Genomic DNA, 17321 nt, shown 5'->3' on the forward strand with positions numbered 1-17321 from the left:
TCTTGTAATCTGCACATCCCTCAAGTCACTGTATTGAGTATTTTAGCTAAATTGTGAGTTGTTTAGCTTACCTTTCTTTTCAAATTGCTTGTCTTTCAGTCTCTCAACACAATAGTACTTCATATTCCCTCGACTACCAAAGTATAGCATTTTCTTTCAGGAAGGTCTTTTTTCTTTTGTATGATATTCAATGATGGAGTGGATTCCCATATTGTGATACTCACACTGTCAGCTTGTTATCTGTCTTTTATTCATCATGTTATCTTTTACTGTATTTTCACAAACACAATTCTCCATCCATTTTGGCAAGATGACAACAACATGAAAGACAATTGTTCCACATTGTTCAATTAAAGGGACATTAGCTGTAACTTTGACTAATTTTTCACTTCTGTGTTTCAATGTATCAACTACAGAATTTTACTATAATCCAATCATCATGACACTGCCTGGTGTCCCGCCTTGCCAACACAGCCTGTGCATGTGAAATGACCGTTGATAAACGTATTCTAGTCCGGACCTGAATACAAAATTTAAACAATAACAATGCATATTATACTCATATAGGGTATATTTATGAGCTGAATATTAGGAATTTCTCCATAGTTTAGGGATTCAAACCAGAAACTGCAGATAATACACAGAACAAACAAAATAAAAAAAATGACCAAAGTTACAGCTAATGGATCTTTAAATGGAATGCCAATATCAGTGGAGGACAAGCTGTAGGTTGTAAAATTTACACAATTTTTAAATGTAGTAAAATTTTATTAACCAAAATGTTAGAAAAAATTGTGATATGTGCATGGTATTATTCTACAGTTTTAGTCCATAAATTTGGTTGAAAGTCAAGTAGTTTGGCAAAATGTTCCGCTGAATGCTATCAGTGTTTTGTGCAATTTTATCATATTTTGTAAAGTTTTTATTTCATTTTTAATGTGACTAGAACATTCTTTAAGTCTTTCTCACAATATTCAGGATGTTATTTATAATGTGCTATTGTGATGTGCCATTCTTAAATGAAAATGCAAAGATATGAAAATCTTTTTGTTTTAGGTTTTCAGAATAGCTATTGACTTAGAGGGCGCCCTTATTAAAGTCAATCACTAGTTTTGAGACCTAACATGTGCAATGGAGTCAGTGGTTTGATAGCATTTGCCGTACAATACGGATTCTTGTTTTTTGCAGTTTCTATAAAATTGTAATCAATAGAGATTTTTTGCTCTATGCTGTGTAGTTTTAGGACATTCTATTATAATATGATGCTGTTGTTATAGTAAACAAAAATCACATCGTCACATTTTGTGCTTGTGTAGTGTGTGAGCTACCGTCCACTCCACAGCCACTACAAAAGCCATTCTTTCCTTCAGAATAGCATGCCACTATTTCAACTCTACATATAGTCTTCAACTCCTCTTATTAAAGCTGTTGACATGTACTATCTAAATTCTCTGAACTGCTTTGAGGCGTAGGCTGACAGTTTTGCCCCGTAGAATAGCAAAGTATACTTCTCTACATACAGCTAAGTTTATATATATATGGGCATATTGCAATCAGTGTAACACAACCCAATTGATATTTTACTTTTATTTATTGTATTATTTATAACTTTATTTATTGTATTATTATGTTTAATGTAACTAAAGCTAACAGTGTATTAATTATCATGAAGTGATGTAACTGTTCTACCAGTGTGCTTGGTTCAGATAACCTGCTTGAAGATTCTGATTTACACTTACTTTTTATTTATATTACTACATTTGCCCTCATTTTATCAGCCATTCCATATTTTTCAGGTTTTAAGTCAGGACCACATACGACCCTCTTTTTTTTCTTTCTTAAACCATCATTTTTCTTTTTTTGTGCAATTCTCAATGTAAGATTCATGTCTGTAATGTACTTACAATTTCTTCTTTAACAGTAACTCTCTTCTGCTGAAGAAATAAACCGTACTCTTTTATCAACCTTTTGGAAATGACATTAAAACTTTCAGGTGCTTTTGAACATTCCCTAATACTGCTGTTTTCTTATTGTTGCCAGAGTTGAGTGCATTTTGAGAGTGAGTGTTCTTGTATAAGTTATTCAAATCTGTTGCACAAACCTGTGCATATATAGCGCATAATTTATGCCAATAAATATTTTTCAGGATGGTCATTTGCATACTCATTAATATACTTTGCATAAATGAATGTATTATTTTAGAAATCAAACATCTCATGTTGTAGCGGTGACTAGTTTCTCTTCTTCCAGCCAAGTCAAGTTGTACATTTCTCAAATCCACCCTTGCCCTGCATTCTTCAAAATGTAATTCTTTTCAAATTTAAGTTGAAAACAAAAGGAAAACATCAAGTACAAATTCAATATTTTCTTCTGGTGTATGTGGGGAGGAGAGGGTACATCTTTGAAACTCTTTGTCAACTGGCTCTCTTTTGAAATTATATTTCTCAACATTGACAACTTATGTATTTGGAATCTTTACTGGAAAGTATATTACTGGGAGAGCATTGGAGGCTATAGGTATACAGTAAAGGACTGCATGCACCTGTGTGTACAATACATGTCACTTTCTTTCCTATATCATCTTTTAATTAACATTATGTTACAATTATCTACACTTTCAAGGATTCAGTTTGTCAAAAACTTTGCTCAGAATCCAACATCAAGCTTAAACCGACATTGAGTTATAGCTTACTTCATAGGCAAATTAGTTACTTTTTTACATAAATTGTTGACCAATGCCAACTTTGTCCCTTCGCGTGCATATTGCTATCAGTATTCAGCTCCACACATAATTGCTCATCAGAGTAAATTAATGAAATATACATGTTCTAACATGGTGACAAAAACTTCCCAATTTTTGTACATTATAATCATTAAATTTGATGACTACAGATATTCTTTGACTATATAAACCTCATCAATTGTGAAAAACATTTCTCTTTTTTTCTCTATCTTCATTCTCTGTTCCATGTAATGAATTATTCGTGATTATCGTAGCTTGTATTGGTACCTTGTAATTCTGGTCATTTATTTGCCACACAACATGCACTTCGAGTGACAAAAAACAAAGTCATTGCAATAATTAACCACAGATGGCGCTATGCATCAGTGCAATGTCTAACGATGCTGAGCTGCATTCCTTACCTTTATAGAACACAAAATCTCACCACCAACAACACCATATCCATAAATCAGCGATAGTAGGAATCGATAATGGCAATAAAACATCAGCTTTTACTTACTATTTTATTTTCCAGGTGAAATACAGAATTTTGGAACATAGGACATTCCGGCAAGAAAAAAACTGGTTGTTCCTATACCAGACGTATCCTAATTTTTACCTGCCGACCCTCAGTTAACATTTTTTGCCTTACATAAACACGGAAATACAAATTCGTGAAATTAGGTGATAAATAAATGTCCGCGAAAACTTTAGAGAGATAAATGATGTAGTAATGTCAGGCAACAAACAATCAGCATGGCGACAAGCGATATCCATGATGTGTATTCGACTAAGGGTTTTCTGACTGAAATCCCTTTGTCGAGTACACATATCATGGATATCGCTTGTGTGTGTGTCACACAATACGTCCAATCGAAATAGGACGGCCGTCGTGTCCTTTATACCATGTACAAAAGTATTGCAGATAAGCACCTTGATATCGAATATGAGATAACTAGAACTTGGTTGGTATCTTACATGTAAAACTTAATACATGTACAATGTCCTTCGAACATATAACATTCACAACTCTATTAACAGTTGAACAAACCTCTACAGAAGCTATACGCCTAACAGGCAAGTGTCAAATTATATTTTTAGTCTTTTTGTGGAAGGAAACGTTTTATCAAAATCCCCAGAATAATGTAATATGCAAATTTCATCATTGTATGAATACATCTGGCAATATCTCGTCATTCGTCATCTCGTTTCCTTGTGATCGATCGTGTGAAATACGTGAGTTGGGTGAACGTGAACTTTATGTAGGAGGGTTTACTTTGAATTCGGGGTTAACTGGCTGCGAATCCTGGTAAGCCCTACTGCGCAGACTCAACTCCTTTGTGTTTGCAGTGATCTTATGACGAGCCGAATTTTGCTCACTATTATGTCAACTACAGCGTACGTTGAAAAAATAAATATGTACATACTTTGCTGTATCAAGCGAAGCCTTTTTATTAAGCAACGTTTACAAAGTCTACAAAGAGAGTAAAACTACTCGACGAACGATGGCTTACATGATGCATCGTTAATACAGTAATTCCCAACCTACATGGATTATGAGTTACTTTTCACCTTGTGAAAACAAGAGATCTTGCTCTTTGTTGTATGTGAACCAATAATTTTTCGAAAAAGGGATCAGAGGATACATTTGAGTATAATTTCATCTTCGTAATTTCATATTCTTCTTTTCCTTGCAAACAAGTCCTTGCGACTATTTACACAGTAACAACACCACAGAAAAAACACAAAAATACTGTTAAATTGAAAATCAAATAATGCAAGATACTTTTCGATGTACGTTAGTCAGTGTGTCATTCAAACTGATTACTGATATTCAAAGCAAACAAGGAAAGAAAAATTAAAAAAGATTATTTTTATATGTTTCTCCGGAATAAAATTTATAAAAATAAGACCAAAAAACAAGGTTTTGTTCCATCTCATCCCCTCACTATTATTTGTTTGTTGGCAAAAATTAAATTGCAAAACAAACAAAATGACATTCGTTAAAACATACATGTTCTACCTGGATGATCACAATTACACACTGTGTGTCTACTCTATTCTGAATGATGCAGTCATCTTGCTGTACGTGTGTCAGAATGTATGGCTGCATGTAAGCATTCCTTTCCCTTGTTATCATGTCGGTACAGTGATTTTGTTAGGAAAAACACAACGGCATTGCCACACCATTTTTTCGGACATCTAGGATGAGAAACAAGCCTGAGTTTATGTTTTTTGCCTAACTGACAGTTTTTGTCAAGCCGGAATATAAAAAATACGCCCCTACTTCACGACAAAGCAAATTGCCAATATCACCTGGAAGCATTAACGAAGGAAATTAAGGAAGATATTCAAATTTCCCTTGTTGTCCGTTACGTGTTCGACCTTTACGCCAAATGGTCATGCCGATATTCCTCTGTTTAAACGAGTTGATAAAAACGTTTCCTCCACCGGCAAGAAATGCATATGAAAGTTTATGTACATCGAATATATTCATTTTCCAAACACGATTTCCGTTTATGTCTTCAGGTTGCCGTCTCTACTCTCTTGTAACTTGAATGATATTCGTCTTTTCTCTTCTTTGTCGCTTCCATTTGACTGTATCGTGGTCTTCTGAAACACAGTAACAAACAACAGCATACATCATCGGAAGGGTCGCTCTCCCTGACCTCGGGGTCTTCCAAAACTTTCCGACGTCTGTTAGATCTGTGAGGGGAAAAGGAACACGTTTTTGAATACAGCGTTGGTGTTTTATCACTGACAGCGCATTATATGGAGAAAACTAAAAGTTATGCAATTGAAAGAAATCCAGGTTTAGTATACAAAATATATCATACGAGTATATTGATGGTGCAAATACAGCAATCTGATTGGTCGAGACGTGAAAAGAACCGTTGTATATTCGTGATATACCTCGGCTTGAGGAAAAATCCTTTTTGACGTTCCATGTCTGAATTTTAATATACTGTTGTGATATAATAGCAATAAATCACACCCAACGACGGTATACGACTCGGTTTTGATCAGGTTCAATTCAAACTTGCACTCGCTACCGCTCGTGCATATATGTCGTGAACTGGTCAAAATCTCGTGGTATACCGTCGCTGGGTGTGCTTTATTGCTGAAATATATAATGGTGGAAGAGGGCACCTTCCGGAGAGCTAGGAACTATATAAACTAATGTAGAATACCAAACTCATAAAGACATACTAATATGGAGTACATACGGGAATAAATTCGGAGGAAGTCTATTTTTGTATTCCAAGTATTTCTTCAAGATTTTCTTATGACATTGCTCAGGGTGTTCATTCCATGAAAACACGTAACTTTCAGGACCAGCCAGGTAGGGACGTTGAAATTGAGATCCTATCTTGAAATGAGCCCAGTTCGATATCAACTCGTCCTGCAAATCACCAGCATTGGTGTCACTGGCTATCACAACGATGACACAACCACCTGTGAAAACGGGAATTCAACAGAATGAAGAGACATTCTAATCACCATTTTCCCAGAATGCTCTGTTATAGAAGAAAATAATACTGGAATCTCCCCAAAAATGTGTGTTTCATGCATTATTGCTTTGTTATAATGACTTTATCAATATATATCTTCCTACCATATCTTCTATCATGTGACCAGATTATTACACAAGAGATCGTCGAATATATGAAGTAGTAGTATACTAAGACTAGCCCACTTGTCGCTTGGCATTGGTCTATAGCCTAACTTTGCTCAGGCGAAGGCGGTAGTTACTGGCTCGCGATTCCACCGACAGTCTGCTGATTCAGAAAGTTTATTCCTTCATTCTGTTATGACATTTTAAGACAACAGAGCTGAGGCAATTGTATACTCCGAAAACTTTCTGCGTGTTTGGGCGATCTTAAGAAGAATTCATAAATTTAGAATTTCATGCAAACACCTCCATATTGACAATTGTATACCGGTACATGGAGCAGGAAGCTACCACCTGACCCTAGTATAAGATAAGTAATAATTTTTCTAGTTTGGGTTGTAGAGAGAGGAGACAGGAGAGCGAAGCGACATAGTGGACTCTAAAGAATAAGTAGAGGGGCAAACAAACATGCGGAAAGAAAAAGAGGGACAGACAAAATACACAGTAGAAGAGTGAAAGGGTTGTACATCGGTGTCGTTACCTGATAATTCAAGAAGTGCTGAATATATTTGTTCGTAGCCGATTCCTGCATCCTTTTCATTGATTGATAGTCGAGATTCGTCGGCATGTACAACCAGAATTGCCAAGTGGACTTGATCTGCATTCAGCTTTGCACGATCTCTCAATTCTTTCGCCCGCTTCTTCATGTCGTCCTGACGAAAGTACTCAGTTTTTGCTTGTAAACAGTCCTCATTTACGTTTGCAAATAGATCCTCTCGAATTTTTTGAAGGTCCACAAGGCGATCACAGTTCATCAGAAGAACATTCAACATTTCCGGAGGCTCATCTTCTGCAAAAATTCTGCCAATTGATATTATCAGAGGTAAATTAAGGAAAGTTATAAACTTAGCAGGACTTATCATTGATGTAAATTCAATGAATATCCTACACTAAAGCATTGTAGAGATAACAAGAGCAGCAAGTAGTATTTGAAGGTTGGTCCTCCTCTCTTTATCACTTTTAAAATCCTAGCTGTGAGTTTTGTTATTTTAAAAGAGCATTTTTCTACCTCCTTCTGTAGACATCATACCCTTTCATAGATATCCTTCAGTAACTATATATCAATCAGTAACTTTAAATCTGTTGAAGGATATATATTGATATCCTTCTGTAGGTATCCTTCTGTAATATCCTGCTTTAGATATCCTTCAGGAACTATGTCAATCAGTAACTGTATAACTATAGAAGGATATCTATCTCCGTAGATATCCTTCTATAAATATGCTTTTGTAGATATCCTTCTATAGATACCCTTCAACAGATATCCTTTCATAGATATCCTTCTGTAGGTATCCTTCTATAGATATCTTTCTGTGGATTATCCTTCATAGATATCCTTCAGTAACTATATGTCAATCAGTAACTATATATCTCTATAGAAGGATAACTATATCCATTGATATTCTTCTGTAGATATCCTTTCATGAATATTCTCCTGAAGATATCCTTCGATAGGTAACCTTCCGTAGATATCCTTCTGTAGATATACTTTGAAAGATATATCAACATCCTTCCCTGTCTGTCTATCTTGTTGTCTGTTTGTCATGACTTTACAAGAGCTATGAATCTGTCATATGCCCTCATGTCTGTTTATTTATCTCTATATCTAAAAGTTGTGTATGTCTCAATTTATCGTGAGTGCATGTCCTGTCGCTTTGTAAGATTTTAAACTTACCTATCTTCTACACCTTTGACGACACTTCCAGAATTTCTCGTACTGTGTTCACGCTTTATCAATTTATCAGTGACTTTTGCTCCATCTTCAGGCTGAGCGCTACTAAAGTTACATAGAATAAAGACAGCGTTTTGTTGGTTTGACTTTGACATATCGAGACAGTGGCAGTGCCGTTGTATATCTTAGTAATTGATATCTTAACTGATGATGATGATGATGGTGGTGGTGGTGGTGGTGGTGGTGGTGGTGGTAGTTATTTATGTTTCACTGAGCTATCCATGCGTCATTGTCAGAATGTAGCGGCTTTAATTTCTAACAGCAACTTTGTGACTAAGCATATTATTTATGTTAGAAATCTCTTTAATTAAAAATCTACACGTTGACTTATTTTTTTCTGCCATTTCATTGCTGTTCTTTCACATCGGGTAACGCTACCTATTAAATCCGATACCACGTTGTCTCACGGAACACGACATACAGTAAACCGGAACAGCTAGAATTCTAATATCTAGGTTTTACGACACATCGTGCATTTAAAAAATATAATTTTACAGCCTGATCACGTGAAGCATGACTGAAAACCAGTAAATCATGCAAAATTAATATCCTAGGGGAAATTAAACTTTAAAAATCGGACTTCTCCTGAGGTAGCGTTGTTTAGTCTGGTGCTTGCCATCATGTCAACGATGTACTGGTGTGATTTCATTGGCTATCCTGTTAAGTCGCCATCGATAAAACGAAGATAAATTTAATTTTATTTATAATTAAACATGTAAACAAACAAACAAACAAATTAAGAGTAACGTTTTCAATGTAACAATCTCTCTACGAAAGTAGCGGTAACATAACAGGAAACATACTAACGGGACGCTCCAGGCGTGGTTAGCTCGTGGAAAGTCTGTCACTGTTCAGTTAGAGTGGCTTTTAGTGAGAGATTCTTTACTGAACCGTTCAACGGAGGAATGTCCACAGTTCAAACAGGTCGACTAGCTCAAACAGGCCGATTAGCTTACTTTTCTATCTTACACGTTATCGTGGCGTGGTGACTGCGAAAGGTCTATGCTGAGCGTGGCAGGGTCAACGTAGAGAATATCTTCATTCCCTGTTCGTTCTTTGAATATTGGTAGCGATCTCTCATAAATACAACTTCTCTTGTAACTTTGTCTAAGCTTTCCTTACAAAAGCATCGCCATCCAATATTCAATTATGTCAAACGTCAGTTTTAAATTTCCTTCTTGTTCATATGTTATAATGTCATATATATAAACCGACGCGAACTTAAATATTTACACTTGACAGTCAGGTTTTAAATCTTTGACTTTTATTTATTTATTTATTTATTTATTTATTTATTTATTTATTTATTCATTTATTCATTTATTTATTTATTTATTTATTTATTTGTTAACCAAATCTATTGCACGCATCACTTTCCCATTACTTTGTATTTGCAGAGTCATACAAGATGTTGTTGACTGAAAATCGTGAAGAATATCTTATTTTTCTTTCTTTCAAGATAATGACTCGAAGCAATGTTGCCAATGTGGAACGTTACCGGAGCAAGCGAAGAAATCTGAAAGTATCAAATAGTTAACCTGAAGTAATTATCGATTGAAGGACGGTTGTAAAATCCGTATTGTGAGCGATCATGCGAGTCATTTCGCATTTAAAAAGGTCCCTTTCGATTTCAGATATCGTATGGGAAATGATCAAGATTTTCCAAATTGATGTTAAATTTACTAACCTTTCATTCTCATCGGAATCTGATTCACACTGCTCTGCACTTTTTGCGCATGTGCTGCTGCCGCTTTCACTCCCGCCTTTTACAGTGACGTCACTTTCTGCTGTTACATCTTTTCGTTTATCCTGGTTTACATCTTTTTTACTCGATATTTCTTCGTGTCTGTAAATTTGGTTTTAAAAATAAGAATAGCCATTTATTGATCAAACTCAAGGTACAAAATACTTTCATTAAAACAATATACTTTAATTAATCGACTTAATCGATTTTCTCTTTTGCAGATCGTGTGAATTTGGCGATGTCAATATTCCAATAATGATAGCGTGTATCCATTCGTCACTGAGAACTGGAAAAGTATGAAGGACTGAGCATTTTCGGTGCAATGTTGACTCCGGGTGCAACATCAACTCAAACTAAATAATAAGTGCTCAGATCTGCCGAGAAAGATTGGATCTTACCTTACAGTTTAAGGTGAGGAGTTATTGAGAAGTAAAAATATCTTGTACATTATAAAGGACCTAAATAACGTAAACTAAGATCTCGCTTTCGATTTGACTCATGACTTTGTGGATAAATTTCGTGTAATAAGCATTATCTTTTTAAGCTCGACTGTTTAGGATGGTTGTTTTACTATTATATTCGAAAGAAACTCACTTTATAGTTAAAGAATCGACAGGTTTACGTTTGTTTATTATTTTCATAATTTTTCTGCAGGAAACAAGTATATTTTCTTCCCAAATACCTTGACAGGCAAAATATTGAACTCTCGAACTCAATGATATATTCAGTTTAAATTCAGTTGTAAACACTAATATTAAAACACTATCTTTGGGAACATTTACATTGGAACACTAACACTGGAATAATAACATTGAAACACTAACATTGAAACACTAACATCGAAACACTAACATTGGAACACTAACATTAATTGGACATCGTTAACACACAGTACATGTAAATACAGGCTGTATTGACAGGTCACTAGGAATTTTCACAGGATTTTAGATGTAGTAGAACCAGTACGAAATGGAAAACACATCAAAAGTTAAAGCTGACGAAGCTTTGAAATTCAGTTTGGTAAATTGGCTGGTATGAAATGTCATTTCACTCATAAAATACAAACAAAAGCCTTACGGTTCTTGTCTATTCTTATCTTCCGGAACGGTTTCACTTTGAGAATCTCGCCGTCTACCCTCTTCAATTTGTTGGGAAACATTACTCGTATCACAGGGCCCTGTTTCATCATCTTTCTTACTTTGAGGACTTTCTTTAGAGATTTCTTGCTCTTTCTCGTTTTCAACGTTTTCCTGGTTTTCTTCAGTGTCAGGTTTCCTGGAAACGAAAACATGCGTAAAGTCATCAGATCTTTACCTGCCTTGTTGTGTACGTTACGATAAATCATTTTACTCTTAAACTTTGTACATATTTATACTGATTTGCAATTCTTGTCAATGCGGTCATTTTAAAGCAGTAACCTTATACATTTTATAGTTGTCGGTCCCATCACCTCTCATATAGACACCTGTAACAGAAATTTTATGATAACTCCAAACTTAACCGTGTTGATTTTTCCAAATTTAATATACTGCTAAAAGTTTGTCAAGGACACCAACGACCGTTGTAAACGCTTTAGCTAGGGTACGTTGGCCATTGATGAAAGTTAAAATATGTTTTAACAATGAGTAATTTAAAGTTTAAATTTTGCAGCTATGTTGACTTGATGCATCTATCATGCATGAAATACATTGGTTGTAAACAAGAAAGTCGCTCACGCGCAGTTCCGACGACACCCTCCGATTCACCATTGTTCATTTTAGTTTTATTATCCGGTACAACTCACCCGGGCTCAAGTGTTTGCTCTGTGTGAGACTGCTCAAAAGTAAAATCCGAAGGACGAACAAGTATTTCGAAGTCATCTTTCAGTTTGGTTTTCCCATCATCGGATTCGATCTGTTGCTCAGTCGCCTTGGCCCTCGCTTTGTCGGATGTAGTCTGTTCATTGAATGTAGTCTGTTCATCGGATGTTGTCTGGTCTTTGGCTGGCTCGATCACTCCTTTGTCAGGTTCAGTCCATTCGTCATTTGCCTCTGTCTTTTGCAGTGCACTTGTCGCTGTATCTTGTTCTTGGTCAGAATTGCGCGAAGTACGAGTTTCTGCAGCGGTACTGAGGGATAAATTACAGGTGATGAGGTTGAGCAGTCTGTGCTCACGTGTCTTAATCATTTTTCCGAATACATATTCCTTTTTTGCCATGTCTTATGCATGTGACCTATCAAACTCGAGCTCAACTGCCGTTGACTTCCTAAGGCGGAAAAGTTAAACCTGAATAGATACATCAGTGAAGGGGAATTCTGTACAGGTGGATATGCTTAATAGAAAACTTGCGACAATGTACAGCAATGTCGTTTTTATCAGTTATACATTTTAAGACTATCAAGATTTGCTTATGGTTGTTGTTACAAGTTTTATGCATTGCATTGTTCGTGTGGATATATCGACCAGGGAAAGTATATGTCTTTCAGTAAATGGGGCAGTACAGCATGATAAAGGCTGGACGAAACAAACAATTAGTAGATGTAAAATTGAAATGTGTCAGAATGATGGTGGCTGAAATCCTGCCGACATACTATCAGACAAAATATTCGTCAAAATTAAAACAGTACGTCATCGTTACAATTAAAGGCAGGGAGTTGTTGTAGAAACTGCGGTCAAAGATTGTATGGGACCAATACAACTAGTGTAAACACTGTGTCCAAGGTACTTTGGCAATTGATAAAAAATTAAAACATATTTGTCATGATATATATCGCAAAATTTAAATGTGGCAGCTATGTTGACGTGATGCATCGAGATATCTTACATGAAAGACATATTTTGTGAACAAGAAAGTCGTACGGGCGAAGTTCCAACGACCCTTCCCTTATTACAAAGTATATTTTGTTTGCAAAATTAGGCACTTACACTAAGAAAACATATTTAATGTATACTATTTCTTAGTTTGATTTGCATTATTTCTTTTGCACTCGTATTGAGTTCTGTATTAAACTTCGTCTGACCAAATTTGCCATGTTGCTTTAACACGGACGTTTTTATAAAACATTTGAGCGGATTTTGACAGCAAGGAAATAACATGGCATTTCATGGCAATCGAATTCGATAAAATGCCTACATGACCCAGCTTAATTGTCTCGCTGTCATAAATTTAATATCTACACTTTCAGTATATTGATATTTCTCACGTGTCTCTATATCTTACTGTATTGTCCCATGCTTTCACATTGTTACGGTACAGCACAAACATATCGGTACTCTACTCACACATCGTTCAGATCGGACTGATCTTCTTCTGAGTCTTTGATTTGAGAACGTACAGACTCGTCACCATGGTGATCGCCGTGTGTTGTCTCAGTATTGTCATCTTGAAGTTCAGGTCCATCACCAGGTACTTGAGTAGCATCATCTGCCGTGGCGTTTCTATGAAGAGGATATGATCACAACAAATGACACGGATTCGTATGACAGGAAGGACTCTCTCTCTCTCTCTCTCTCTCTCTCTCTCTCTCTCTCTCTCTCTCTCTCTCTCATGAAATGCATACATTCTAACATAAGCAACTATATATATCTTATGTCAACCGTGTCAGTGTGAAGCTTGGACAACTAGACAGAATAATGCGTCGTAATAATAGGGACGACCAGCAGATGTACAAGAATGTACGATACATGTCGTAGCGTGAAACTATGAATAACGTGTAAGTTCTGTTTTCAGCTTGCCATCAACACTCACACACAGAAACACACATATACAAAAGACACACATTTTATGTTACGAAAAATTACATTTCAACCCTAGTTAATTGTCCATACTCATCCTGTTACTTTTAAAGGTGTTCCTAAAGCGCCATCAGCTTAACTTTTCATCTATTGTCAGTTAGTTTTTATCATGTTTGTAAAGTACACATTGTTATTCTCTAAAATCCGTGATGATGCGTTTACAAGTGAACTTGTCAACACAGCCTGTATATTTGTAATGTCAAAACACAGTCCCGCCACACACAGGGACTGTGGGGGGACTGTGGTCAAACTTACTGCCGACGGCTTAATTCTAGTCCGGACCAAAATCGATTGCCAACAATACTGTATATAATTCGTTACTGTGACAACGATAATGCCTCAAGGTGAGGCAGAAGGACAGTCAACTTTTTTGATGGATCATAAAATGACAGGATCATCAAAAGTGTCAATTTGAAATTTCGGCCTTTTCCTTGGTAGTTGTAAGAACATGTACAAGCAGTGACTGTACCTTTCCTCAGTCAGATTAGCGCCCTCAGTAGTTTGCATACTTTCTGTGATAGAACTCATGGTTTCGTCTTTTCTGTGCTGGGTTTCTCCATTATGATCTGAGTGTCTTCCATCAAGTTCCATTGAGTCTTCTGTATCCATTGTAATATGCCTGTTAAAGTCTTGCGATAAATAAGACCAGTGAACACAGAAAGTTTACGAAGCTAGCAGTCACTGGTATGGCATTCACATGTAATCATACTATTTTACATGTAATGTAATCGTATATTCTTTGTGTCGTGTACAAGAAGTCTGCTTTGAAATCACGTCTTTCCCAAGTAGTTCTGCCTTAACACATAAAAAAGACAAAGTGTTTTGCCAAAATACATTTTCGGGCTACAACGGAGAAAGGATTTAAAAAAAATATTATTTTCACATACAAAAAATCTTGGAGTGATGCCAATGCGAAGAAAATGAACCACCATGATGAACAGCGGTATCGAACCTTTACAAAAAGTTATCTAAACGACCATCGAACCTATATAATGATCGAATTGTTGATTTTCAAGATCAAAATCCTATCGACGGGTGAATACGCATTTTGTCAAATCCTATTTTGGACGAAAACCTAAAAAGACGTAATATCGTTAACTGTGCGTACACCAGATCTTCAATTATACTTTAGAATTGAAGCGAAGCTTTATTCCCTCAATGTATTGGTGTCCACTGGAGGGACTGAAATTGGTGTCCAGTGGAGGGACTGAAATTGGTGTCCAGTGGAGGGACTGAGCTTCAGGTAAGAGAAGATTATCCTAATTATTAACAGCAACGCATGAATTTTGATATGGCATTGCTTTGGTTAGCGGAAGTTTTGGTATACGGCTACACCGTTTGTAAGATGGCGTCTCAAAATGTTTTATTTTTGTTGAACAATAATGGTTCATGATTAAGAGCGAAACTTTAAAAATATGATAAGGGAAGCGTCAAGTCTTAAAAGCTGGCATAACTTGTGTAGGGTTTCAGCAAAGCATGCGTGTAACCACCCGGGTAGCTGTAGCAAGACTGAATTCCGAGTCTACAGCTGTTTGTATGTCAGTATTGGCACTGATATAAAGTACCAGGTTAAATGCTGTAAAATAGACATTTTTGAGAAACAACTGATTTCTTCGCCATTACCGTGTCTCGTTGAGAATATTTATTGCAAATCGTTTGGTTGATTTGACGACAAGAATGAGAAGTAAATAGAAGTAAACAGAACTGCAACTGTGTTTGGGTAATTGTAGTAAGGTGACGAAGGGTGAAAGAAGTCTACACATTCATGTTTGTTCTCTCAGCTCTGATGTATGTATACGATGATTTCTGATGTGTATACGAGGATAATAAAATTATTAAATCATAGCATTTGCTCTGCAACATTCTATAAGAAAACTCGATAACACCTTTCACGTCATGCATTTATCTCAAACCATATATCGAGTTATTTCTGTATATAGTATACAGTATCTAGCAATAGAACGTGGACTTTGAACCATTCCATTAATATTTATGGTGCCTATGGCTGATAACCGTTTCTTTGAAGCCACAGCGTTCATACCAGGTCACTGAACCACAGGAAATCTTGAATTTTTTCCCAGTTCTCCGAGTTTCGTTAAAACTTCAAACTTCAATCTGTACGCATTTTCAAATAGCAATACACATAGATATTTAATTTAAGATATTAATACCATATGACGACTGAATTTTAAGCTGTCAGCGAAAAATATACTGCGTGAGTTACCTGAGCTTCAACTTACCACACTCACTGGGTGTGTCGTTGTCTTGCTGTCCGTTGAGTTCGACAGAAAAAGCTGCTGTTGAAATGATGGAATGTTTACCGACGTAAACCCCTACTTCATAGCGTTAGTGTCTTACCGTGAAATGTCACTGTTCAAAGGTTTACCAGGAACGAGGTGCAAATTTATAGAAAAGGTCTTTTAAGGTGAACCAAAAGGTGTTGTGATTGAACAATCATGCGAGGGCGCTTTACCATAGAAACGGTGTAAATCATACCGTAGTACCAGGTTTCCGTGATAGTTACATTCTGACCATTTCCCTCCTGGTATAGAGTATACTGTCTTCAAACGTTGCCTGTGTCTTTATTTGAAATATAATTATCAATATTTAATCCTTCTCCTTTCTGTAAAGATTCGCTTTCTCTGACGTCATCGTTACCCCAGGGGGTTGATCGTACTCCTCTGCGAGTTTACATTAACTCTACTGCAATATCCAAAAGGAAAATACTCATTAATACCTTGTGTTCAGTTTACAGAAATGGCCATTGAGTTAAGTATTGAGAGAAACAGTTTTCCTTTAAGAATGGACGAGGATAAGGATGTGATGATAATTATTTTCTCTGGTATCCAAGGATTGAACAGATCAAAATTAAGGTGTGATGTGATTTCATGATATTTACCACTCTTTCAATTAAGTCGTCCTCACATAATTTAAACTTTTGTTTCACAGACAAATATGGGTTGTCCATGGGTCTCCGCCATTTCCAACCCGTTTTTTGGTCGGAGTCGGCGAAGATGTATACACGACCGAATCTTTCAGTCAACGACAAATATAGAAATTCTACTTCACAATGTTTTTAGCTAATAGGGTCTAGTTGTCAGTGTATCAATACCATGGTAACAATTCTACGATGATATGTGGTCAGCAAAACATAAAACTCTGACGTCACAGTGATGTACACATACATCGACCATTGCAAGAGTGTTTAACACGTTAACGATACACCTAAAAATATCCCAGTCTCAGTGTAAGAAAAAATCGCGTACACTTTACCGCTTTTTGTGTTGTTCCTACCAGGCCTTGGAGACCTTGACCTTAATACTTGTGTTTCTGTACAGTGCTAGTTTTCGTCGAGATTGAATTTCATTGCATTCTCCAGGAGGACTAAATATGTAAAATTATATCTCCTAGTGTATTATTTGTAATTTATGAAAATTAAACATACGGCAAGAGCCGTCCATGTACGTTTAACTGCGAGGGATCCATCCAAGTCCCTAAACAATTATATATGAATCAATAACGTTTCTTTGTTCCTGCACATTTATTTTTGTTTACTTTGGTAGAGGGTTTTTTCAGTACCATTCTTGTTTCTTCATTTCTTCTCTTTCAGTTGTGTTCACATACAGCATTGGAACGAACATTTCAATTAACAGGCACTTTTCAGCATTTCGCAATT

General features: G+C 36.2%; 1 protein-coding gene across 1 annotated transcript; it reads right to left on the minus strand.

The window, feature by feature from the left end:
* Window positions 1–4152: 4152 nt before the first annotated feature.
* LOC139132896 (dentin sialophosphoprotein-like) lies at window positions 4153–16103 on the minus strand. Its single transcript, XM_070699251.1, has 10 exons — window positions 15886–16103; window positions 14115–14488; window positions 13133–13288; window positions 11655–11978; window positions 10949–11146; window positions 9815–9973; window positions 8071–8172; window positions 6877–7196; window positions 5950–6178; window positions 4153–5428 (listed from the first exon to the last, which is right to left on the minus strand). Exons 2-10 carry the CDS (start codon window positions 14252–14254, stop codon window positions 5248–5250), a joined length of 1809 nt encoding a protein of 602 aa, XP_070555352.1. The 5' UTR covers window positions 14255–14488; window positions 15886–16103; the 3' UTR covers window positions 4153–5247.
* Between the last annotated feature and the right edge of the window lie 1218 nt (window positions 16104–17321).

Source organism: Ptychodera flava, chromosome 5, assembly GCF_041260155.1.
Source record: "Ptychodera flava strain L36383 chromosome 5, AS_Pfla_20210202, whole genome shotgun sequence".
Classification (NCBI taxonomy): Eukaryota; Metazoa; Hemichordata; class Enteropneusta; family Ptychoderidae; genus Ptychodera; species Ptychodera flava.

What these genes read in the sequence shown, in the direction of transcription:
- LOC139132896 (XM_070699251.1), bottom strand. Translation starts at nt 14,254, where the DNA reads ATGGATACAGAAGACTCAATGGAACTTGATGGAAGACACTCAGATCAT. An exon ending in CAGTCCGATCTGAACGATGT is followed by an intron (nt 11,979 to 13,132) that starts GTGAGTAGAGTA and finishes TTTATCCCTCAG; the next exon opens with TACCGCTGCAGAAACTCGTA. An exon ending in GAGCAAACACTTGAGCCCGG is followed by an intron (nt 11,147 to 11,654) that starts GTGAGTTGTACC and finishes TTTCGTTTCCAG; the next exon opens with GAAACCTGACACTGAAGAAA.